The 10,784-nt window shown below is 39.6% G+C and overlaps 1 protein-coding gene across 1 annotated transcript; it reads left to right on the top strand.

Moving 5' to 3' along the window:
- Nucleotides 1-805: 805 nt before the first annotated feature.
- LOC132381055 (protein phosphatase 1 regulatory subunit 15B) lies at nucleotides 806-10,311 on the top strand. The gene is made up of 2 exons (XM_059950208.1): nucleotides 806-2,441; nucleotides 6,863-10,311. Exons 1-2 carry the CDS (start codon nucleotides 1,137-1,139, stop codon nucleotides 7,046-7,048), a joined length of 1,491 nt encoding a protein of 496 aa, XP_059806191.1. The 5' UTR covers nucleotides 806-1,136; the 3' UTR covers nucleotides 7,049-10,311.
- Nucleotides 10,312-10,784: the final 473 nt, after the last annotated feature.

The following is a 10,784-nucleotide window of genomic DNA, read 5'->3' as shown; positions in this document are numbered from 1 at the left end:
TAGGAGCCAAGAGATAATGTTGCAGCTATATAGGATCCTGGTCAGACCCCACTTGGAGTACTGTGCTCAGCTCTGGCTGCCTCACTACAGGAAGGATGTGGAAGCCATAGAAAGGGTGCAGAGGAGATTTACAAGGACGTTGCCTGGATTGGGCAGCATGCCTTTAGAGAATAGCTTGAATGAACTTGGCCTTTTCTCCTTGGAGTGAAGGAGGATGAGAAGTGACCTGACAGCGGTGTGTAAGATGAGAGGCATTGATCGTGTGGATAGTCAGAGGCTTTTTCCCAGGGTTGAAATGGCTACCACAAGAGGACACAGGTTTAAGGTGCTGGGGAGTAGGTACAGAGGAGATGTCAGGGGTAAGTTTTTTTTTACTGAGAGAATGGTGAATGTGTGGAATGGGTTGCCAGGTGGTGGAGGCGGATACCATTGGCTCTTTTAAGAGACTTTTAGATAGGTAAATGGAGCTTAGAAAAATAGAGGGATATAAGTAAGCCTAGTAATTTCTAAGGTAGGGACATGTTCGGCACAACTTTGTAGGTTTTCTAGGTAAATCAAATGATATAAAAGTATAGCAATATTACTCGGCGAACAACCCTACAAACACTATATTAGATCCAAAAAGGGAGGGTTAGAACTGATCTTAGATAGAGTGTAGAAAGGGCGTGTACTGTAATGCTCCAGAACTTGGCTAGTTTCAGCTTGTTGTCGTCGTCGTCCTCCTGGCCAGGGGGCGAGAGCGGGCCGTGCCGCGGGAGGTTGGAGCCCTTCTTGGAGCCTGTGCCTCTCGTCGGCATCTGATGAAATCGCGACCGTTGGTGAGCCCGCTCTTTAGTCCGCCCCAGTGTCGGCGGAGAGCAGTGGTGGAGGATCTTTTGCTGGGAGTGATGGCGATCGGTGAGTCGGGGAGCTGTCGGCGACTTAATCACCAACATTATCAGCATTGTCCTCATCACTACCTCACGCCCCATCTGGCGGCGGACTCTCAAGCGGTCACAAATTTCAAAGTCCGGGCGCAAATGCCCGTGTGTTCATAAAATGGCGGCGGAACCAGCACGGCGGTGTTAGTCGGTATTCAGGGGCGGAGTGACCGGTGTAAAATTCATTCCTGAAGCTCGATTTGGATTTTGTGGAGCATGAGTTGCGAAACTTTCCCCCACAGCGGGGTTTCAGCCGTCGCCGGTTCCTGCAGTGACGGCGGAACGAACGGACACCCTGCCCTGTATTGGAAATTCTGGGCCTGGGTCAGGCCCAGTTCGCTGCTCTTCTACCGACTTTCGGACGAGGCCGGCCCCCTCGGGTCGATCCTTCGTAAGATGCAAGGCGGCTTGGCCGAGGAGAGCCCCGTCGGAAATCTGCCTGCCATCAGTCAGTGGCTGACCGCCATCCAGCACTGGAGTTCCGAGGCCCCGGGCGGCAGCGAGGTGGTCGAGGAGCCGCCACTCCCTCTACGCGACTCCAGGCCCTCAGCTCCTTGGTCTCAGAGCCTGTTGGGGAAGATATGTGGTAAGGTCTGGCCTGGGGTCCTGGAACCCCGCAGCTGGCACGACCCGGCCCGAAGGGCGGTGTGTTATCCCCGGGAACCGAACAAGCAGGCGTTGGACTGGTGGACCCGTGACTATCCAGCATCTTCTCTACAACAGGAAAATCCCCACCTCAGCAATTGGGCACACGCTGACCTGCCCCTCTCCGCCGTCCAGAGAATGGAGAAGCCCTCGGAACTTTACCGACCCTTCACTGTAGAACAGGACCATGGTTATTTCAGCCTGGAAGAGGAGCAAACTTGTCCCCAACAGCTCAAATCAGACAATGACATCTCTCCACGACCCGAGGGTGCTATGGATCATTCCTCTGAAGCCAATGATGGGAGGAAGATAAAGGACACTTATGTAGCAAATGAAGATGGAGTTTTATTGCACCTTGTTGATGTGGACTTGGCCACCTGCAATCATTTGGAAATTGAGAATAAGATTATATCTTTGGGGGATGATGATTGGGACAGTAGTGATGATACGGAGGGTGACTCTGAGGAAGAGGAAATCAGCCTTTCCCTACCCAGACCTCAGTGCTCTAATAAAACCATAGCCTACATTTTAGGAAGCCCAGACAGTGATGAAGATGAGGACAGCGAGGATGACAGTGATTGGGACAGTGATGGATTTGACAGTGATGAAAGTTCCGAACTCTCAGACAGCAGTGTAGATCTCCAGAATCTTTTTCCTGAATCCTCTGATCCATACAACCTTATGAACTTTAAAGCTTTCATTAAAACTCAGCGCAAGTTAGACACTAGAACTTCATTTGAACCGAGTAATCCCCAGCAATCTGTGCCGTGCTTGCCCATAATAGAAAACCTTGAGGACATAGACTCTGGGTTTTCTGAGACAATTCAGGATGAGCCACATGTTGAATTGCCTTTGCAAAGAAAATGCTTCAAAAGGGTAATTATGTTCCGTTTTGCTTGCAGTACATTTTTACTACTAGTGGTTGTGAATTAGGATAAATAGGTTTTTGGCTTTTTTTTAAATTTCCTTATATTACTTGATTAAATGTTTCAAGAAATTAATGTAAGTAAAGCTCCCCTCTAAACTGGTTTACTAGTAGAATTATTCTATTACGGCATAATATCTAAAAGAAAGTGAATTAAAATGGGTTGAGGTAGGTCATCCATTAGTCTGGACAAGTCCAGAGGTGTCTGGGTTATGGGAGTAACTGAAGGAGCAGTTAAATGGTTTGTAATGAAATCTAAATCTTTTGCAAACTTATTTTTCAAATTTATTAGTGTATTGTAGAAAATGAAGATACATTGGTGAAATGCTGCTAGTTGGAATGTTCCTCTTTAAATGTTTTGCTGTATTGTTCAATGTGATGATGCAGCTTCAGAAATTCAAAGTAATATGCATGCTGAAATCTGTAACAAAAAAAACTTGATGTTCCATTTCTGAGTCCTATAGGCTTTTATCTTTGCTTCAGTTCTTGAAATGTAGTCAAGATGTGCTAAGGAGCTGAAGATAGCTATGTGCTTTCTGGGATTGCAGAGGTGCAGAGAGAATGCATCGCCAAGCTTCCATTATGTTGAATATTCCCTTTCAAGATATTCGTCTGACTCTGATGTATTTGGTATTCTCTTAATCCTTCCAAAGAATTTCTACGTTATTCCTGGGTAATCCCCAGTAACCAATGAGATTTTTTTGTTTCAGTTTTGTCCTGAGATGCTGTGTGGTTAAGACAGGTGGTAATTGCAAACTTTTCAAATACATGCAAAATCAAAGTAACTTGAAATAGCTGCTGTAGTAAATATCAGTCAACTCTGGTCGATGCTTAAGATCTTGACTATTTGCTGTTGAAATGCATTTCAGTACCAGCATTTGATAGCACTGAAGAAATAATATAGTTTGTTCTGCAAAACAATATTTGGTTCTGCATAATGTTTTGATTAGCATTCCAATAAAGAGCCATTTATGGTCTGTGCAAGTTGGCAAGTATACCAAACTTTATGGTTTCTTACTATTGATAGTTGATCATTCAGCAGAAGCAGAAAGAAATGTATAGAATGCTCCTGATGCACACAAACCCTTTACAGTTTCAGTGTAAAAGCCACCTCTGTTAAAGGCCAACACAGCATTTCTTAGCTGTACCTGCTTGTTTATTTTAATTATTCATTCTTGGAACATGGACGTCATTGGCAATGACAGCATTTTAATGGCACAATGTAAAGCCGTTGCATTGAAGATTGCACACAATGTGCGATACTGAATGTCATTACATTTTAAAAGCATAACAAGGTTCCATTATTTACTTTATTTTTCCTTATCTTAATTTAATTTTCATAAGTTTTTAGACACTTTAATTTTTACTGTCCCTTTATGGAATATTATGAGCATGGTGGTGATTTGTATTAAACATCTGTTCATTTCTCTGAGGAATATGTTACTGATATTTGGAGATTCTGGCATTTCCGAATGCTTGAAACTGCAGTGGGCAACACTCACTGAATTATTTTGCTTATTTCTCACTATTAGTGAAAAAAAATTACTGCTTTTTGTACAGAAGCACATGAAACTGACACTTTTTTAAAAACTTCACTCTGAATTCAGTGTAGTGGCTAACAGCCACATGCATACATGCAACTGATACTAGTTAGATACTGTTTGGTAAGAGCCTCCTGTCCCAAATAAATGAAGGGAATCCCAGCTATTCCCTTCACTAATTTTTGTTTCTTAAAAGTTGTCCCAAATAAGTGGCTGTCCCAATTAATGGAAAGGAATGCACTATTTTTTTGGGAGCTTGGCTCTGGTGCCTTGTGGCTTCTATTTCTGTATAAATTCACAGTATTTGCTTTAGGCCGTTCCTGGGAATGGCGTGCAGAGTGTAATTTTGAATTTTGGATATTTTAGACTGCAGTAGGTTCTCAGTGTGAAGGGATAAATAGTCAGTTAAAACTGATTGGAGATCACTTGGAATTAATTTGCATAGATATTGCTGACCCATGTTCCAGAAAGCAGTTTTATAAACCAGCTGAGTTAGCTCTAGCAAACTGCCTTATATTTTGTGTGGTTAAGTGGTGCAGTTTGTTTCCAGCATTGTGATGCGCCTTTGAATGCTAATGATTTGGATGATGGAATTGATGGCTTTGTGGCCAAGTTTGCTGATGATACAAATATGGGTTGAGAGGATAGTTCTGAGGAAGCGGCAAATCAGCAGAAAGACTTGGACAGAATGGAATGGGCAAATAAGTAGCAGATGGAATAAAGTGTAGGAACTGCAGTGTGGTAGAAGGAATAAAGGTGAGAACTGTTTTCTAAATGTGGAGCAAATTCAAAACTGCAAAGGGATTTTAGAGTTCTAGTGTAAGTTTCCTAAGGGTTAACTTGCAGGTTGAGTTGGTAGTCAGGAAGGAAAATGCACTATTCGCATTCTTTTCCAGAGGACAAGATTATAAAAGCTAAAAGCAAGAATGTAATGCTGAGACTTTAGAACACATTGGTCAGACCGCACTTGGGAGTATTGTGAGCAGTTTTGGTCCCCGTATCTAAGAAAGGATGTGCTGCCAGGGTGGAGGATCAGGAGGAGGTTTATGAAAATTATGCTGGCAATGAAAGGGTTAATGTATGAGGAACATTTGATGGCACTGGGCCTGTACTCGCTAGAGATTAGAAGAACATAGGGTGTCTCAGTGAAACTGTGAATATAGAGTGGATGTGGAGAGGATATTTCCATTAATGGGAGAGTCTATGAGAATGGGTCACCCCTTCAGAACTAGTGAGGAGGATTTTCTTTAGCCAGAGGTTGGTGTATCAGTAGAATTCATTGCCACAGACAGCTGTGGAGGCTGAATCATTGAGTATATTTAAAGTGGATTTTGATGGGTTTGTGATTAGTAAGGGCATCAAAAGTTGTGGGGAGAAGGCAGGAGGGATAGTAAATCAATCATGATGGAATGGTGGAAAATACTCAAATGCCCTATTTCTGCTTTTACATCTTGTGGCCTGAAGACTGTTCATAGTAATGTACTGATTATTTCTGCTTACATATACTAGCTACTGTACCAGAACTTTTAAGTAAAAATCAGACACTGCCTTCATAATTATAAAAGAAAATGTCTCAATTTCGTTTGTCAGTTATTTCCCAGTTGAAACCTTGGTTCATAATTCCAAGCAAAGTATGTTAGTACAGTGTTTGTGTTGTAGGTTGTTATCACAAAAAAGTTTATTGCATTGCAACTTCCTGAAATGTGATCACATAACGAAACTGATAGTTGATATAGCTAGGTTTCCAGGAAAGCAGCACCATTTCTTAATCTAATACGCCCTACTCTATAATGACCCCTCCTGCTATTTTAAAAATAAATGCTCAAATTTCACAAAACCATGCCTTCTGCAGAACTATCATTTTTTTAATTGCTCCCTGCTTGAGCTGAGTACTCAATAATAATCAGTGTATATTTTTATTCCTATGTCTGCTTTAAGTCACAGCATAACAATGATGTTACTTTCATTTGTTAGTGACAAATAGCATGCTGATTATTAAAACAGAAGCTTTTTACTCTTCACATGACTTGAGGTAATTTATTATTAGCCTATTATCACTAGCTGTGTCTGCATTAATTACAATGGCCATAGCAGCAGTCCATTCTGTTTCTCTTGCTGAATTTCTAGAATACTGCCAGTGATATTACAGAATTTGCTGTGATGCTCTTGATAGCTGGGATTTACCTGTTCTTGAGCATTCTTCCAGTTTTCCCCACTCTTTACAGGTTTTTCCAAGCAAAACTCAAATATTTTAGCATGCTTGGGACTTCAATGGGCTCTCCTGATAGATGTTCTGTATTACTGGATACTATTGTCTCAAACACTGAACTCCTGAATTGACTGTGTTTGGGGGGGGGGAGGGGTGACAGGAGGGTTGAGTTGAGAAAGGATGCTGCTAGACAAGAAGTGAGAATTTTGTTGCTGGCAGGGGAGTCCTGGTATACTGGCATCTGCAGCTTTTTTTTCAGTCAAAATTGAAGATCTCTAATACAGAACTCCAGGCAGCATCTGGATTTTAAATGTAGCAGGGTTTCAATGTCACTTTTTCCATTGTATTTTGAGGGGTTTGCAATTTGTGTTGAATGTCTAACTTTAATCACTGGTATTCCAGAATGTTACTATAATTTGAAGCCAAATCTACCAAATTTGATCTGTGAAAGAAGCATGTTCTCATCCTTAGCTAAGTTGTATAATGGACTGATCAATGTACTGTATATGAGTTGACATTGGGGAGAAAATTGCTCAGGAATTTGGTGTCCATTATTTGCTGCAGCTGCAATATTAAATATCTACAACTGCTAAAGCCACCTTTTTCCCCTTCTTATATTTAGGTTACCTTTGATGAACATGTCACCGAATACTATGTAAGCAGTGAAGAGATCCGTAAAGGTCCTTGGGAGGAATATGCTCGGGATCGCTGCAGATTCCAAAAGCGAATCAGAGAAACTGAAGAAAGTATTGGTTATTGTTTTAATCTTAAACACCGATGGACTGTACTGAAACGATTGCAGATGTAGAGCTAGTACAGATAGGATTGAGAAAACAAAGCTCATATCCTTTGCTAGACAGATTAATCCTCAAATTTATTTGAATCATGCAATATCATCTGACAGGATGATGGTTGGGTATGAAATATCACATTTGAGGCTACTGAGAAGCATAATCAAAGGAGTCCAATTGTTTAGGCACTATTGTGAGCTTTAGTTCTCTTAATTGTTATCGGTCTTATGCCTTTAATAGTTTTCACTTTTTTAATGCTTGACTTTCTCTATTTCTTTATGCTTGGTTTCCCCAATGCACAACATGGCTTCTGTGTGAAAGTTGTATATGCTGCTATTAGATCAATTTCTGTGCCCCATTTGGAGACAGTTATGGTTCATGAAGATTAACACATATTTGTTCAATCAGTTATCTAATATTGTGATAGTAATTTACTCCCTTTTTTTTTACTGAAATCTGGATTGATGCAAAGACCTTGTAGATGTGTTGACTAAGTCCTCTGTGATTCACTTTAGACAAAAAGCAAATGTGAAGTATTTGGAAGATGTATTTTTATTCAATGTGGTGCTCAACTGCAATGGGACTGGGGCACTTTTATCAAAGCAGAGAAAGATTAAGGGGAGAACATGACTCAATTTATTTTAAAATTCCAAAGCTCAGGTTGCATCTGAGTTTCATTCTGAAAATCATAAGTGTTTTAGGAATAATATAGGGCAAAATCTTAAAGGCTCTTATCCAATGTGTTTTTTTAATATTTGTTTCATCACACAAGGAAGCTATTTGTCCAGTCTTGGCTAACTCAATTCCAGAGCTGTCAAGTGGGATTTGATTCAGGCCTGTGGAATGGAACTGGAATTTATCCACTGCACCATTCCAAATAATTTCTTTAAACTGAATTTTTGGCATTGACGTTACTGTTTTGGGTGAGAGTTTCTGAAGTGTAAATCTTGAAAGGTTGGCCTTCACTGCTGCACTCCGAACGGTAGAGTATTATAAGCCAAGCAAAGGACCAGTGCACATTTTTACCAACTAATATTCTTCAAAGCAGCACAGAAATTACTTCTTTTATTTTCGAGGTCAACTAAGAAAAAAGGTAAATTCTTTAGAGATTAAGTTTTTAATTGTTTTGGCCTGTAATACTCCTTTAGTCTTGTTAACTTTTAAATTTAGACTGCACTCAGTTTCCTGGTAAGTCCTCCACTTATTTTATGATACATTCCACATAATAGCTAGATTGCAGTATAACAGAACACTGGAGTCACTTCATTTTTCAGTTTGATTAGATGGCTATTTAATTTTAGTTCACAGCTATTGATATGAAGGAAATTGCGTGCAATCAGCTATCCCATTTCTCCTCTCTCCCCCCCCCCCCCGCCAACTATCTTTATGGATTTGTAACCTCTTAAGTATGTCAGGAGAAAGGGAAGTTTTGATTTAAATAAGTTGTTGAAGCAAATAGCTTGAATTATTAGAACCAATTCTTTAATTCTTTGTCAATACCTAGAACTATAGCTTTGAGACAACAACGTGATTAGATTTTTTTATATGGGCTTGTGTATTTCAATGTATTACAATTGAATCATTTACCTACTTGGTTCCAATAGAATGTACAGAAAGGATTTCTCATTGTTTTCTCTAAGCAGAAACCTTACCTCAGGAGGCGGCTATTTGAGCTATCACCCTTAAACCAAATATTTGAAAGAACAATCTTTAACTTCTCCCACTCCCTTACTCTTTCACCTAATTTCCCCTCCTCCCTTTTGAAAACTCTCATTGCTTTCAGCCAGTTCAATCCATATCATTCTAACTATTTGGCTAACAGAAAGTTTTCGCTAGTTTTAATAACTTGGTGTAAAGATTTGATGTTGCCTGATTATGTAGGAGTGTGAGCTTATAAAGGGAATTGTGGAGTAAGGTGAGTTCTGCAGTCTGTGCTGCAGTTTTAGGTAGTTATTAGTCACTCAATCAACAGCTAATTTGATATAGGGACACTATGTATTGCAGCATTTGAGGGAAGAAAGTGCTACTGTTTCAGGTAAGGGGCCCAATCAAAGAAAAGTGATTTGTAACCTTTATTTTTCTTCCCACTAATGATGCCTGAGTTTTTTTTTTCACTGTTGAATATTTTCAGATTACTATACTACCTACCCAACTGTAATGCACTGTTGGTAACTAATCATAACATCTTTCTGCTCATGGGATGTGAAATCAATATTATGCTCAATTTTTTTTGTGAAAATTAAGCACTAATTTATTCCAACTATTTGGTTGCATATGTGCAACAACTGCCATGTTTTAAAATGTACAAGTCACATTTAAAATCACGTTTCAATCCCTTTCTCAAGACTTCGTGAACGGAAATGTATTGGGTCACTTCCCATTATTTTATTTTTAAATAATTGCTTAGGTAGATCATTGCTGAAACTAAGCTATGTGTAATTGATAACAACCACTTTTCAACGATCTTACTCGCATGCTAATAATGATTGATGCTTTAAATACTGCTTAGCTTCCATTTCCAGCAATAACTTGCAAACTTGGAGTCTAAAAATCCATCAAGCTTTTTAGCTTACTGAAGTGTTACATTTCTCTCAAACTTAGCAGCACTTGTACAATGAACTTGGGTATTTAGGGTGTTGCTTTGTTAATAGAGTAACACTGGTAAGCACTCCTTTACCCTGCATCAGGGCACCTCTTCTGGTCGGATGATGAGTCTCTACTGGTGAATCTGCTCACCTGAAAAGAATGGTCACTCAGACTAAAGAAAGCATAAGGAAATGCTGACTGACCGTGTATTATCTGCTGCTGTTCGCATTCCTCACTTGGTAAATGTGCAACCCTACTCTCAGAATTATTTTTGAGGGATTCTGGTGAGCAATTGCAGCTGAACTCAGCAGGTGTTGGAAATGGCAGTCAAAATGGTCAGAATTACCACAACACAAATCCACTGTCAGCATCTTTTTTTTCCCCCTTGCATTCTGTAATCCTCACCTTTGATTATCTATGTCAGGTATGGGAGTTCCTGAAGACCGATTAGCAAGAGATGCTATTTTGCACCATTTTCCCTCAGTTTGAGTTTTAATTTACCAAGCATCTAATTATTTTGTAAATTTTTTGCAAATGTGTAAAATATATAAAGAACTATATTTTGCATCGGATTTATTAATTATTGGTAAATGGCTACAAAATTAATTTATAATTCCCATCAAATTCTATTAGAAGATGAATTGCTAATGGTGCTTAAAAATTGAAATAACAAATAAAAGGAACCTGAAGCTTGTCCAGTTATTTTTTTACTTTGTGCTGTGTTCTTGTAGATGCTGCAAAGCAGTATAGCTGGACAAAGTATATTTCCTCTTCTCCTGGCTAAGTCTTGGGGTGAGAAGGTACCCTATCAGGAAAGAAATAGTTTGTATCTGGGTTTAGTCAGATTTAATATTGCTTCATGATGTAAATTTTGTTTTGTGGCTACAGTAGTGTGCAAAAATTACTGTAAGTTCCAAAATAAATAATATGGTTTCCTTTATTCAAATTTTTAAATCCTAAGGGGGCTTTTCAGAGTAGATGTTGGGATATTTTCTCTAGTGGCAAAGTCTTGAACAGAGCAACAGGGTAAAGAAGCAAGATAAACGACCAGTCAGATAAAACTGAAGTACATAGAAATTTCTTGTGGGTACTGAATCTCTGGAATTCTATATATACCCTGATAGATGGTGGAAGCTGGATCTCTGAGTATTTAATGTTGGGGAGGAA

Source organism: Hypanus sabinus, chromosome 25, assembly GCF_030144855.1.
Source record: "Hypanus sabinus isolate sHypSab1 chromosome 25, sHypSab1.hap1, whole genome shotgun sequence".
In the NCBI taxonomy this organism is placed as follows: domain Eukaryota; kingdom Metazoa; phylum Chordata; class Chondrichthyes; order Myliobatiformes; family Dasyatidae; genus Hypanus; species Hypanus sabinus.
Note: the sequence above shows the minus strand (reverse complement) of the source record. Positions and strands in the feature narration are given on the sequence as shown.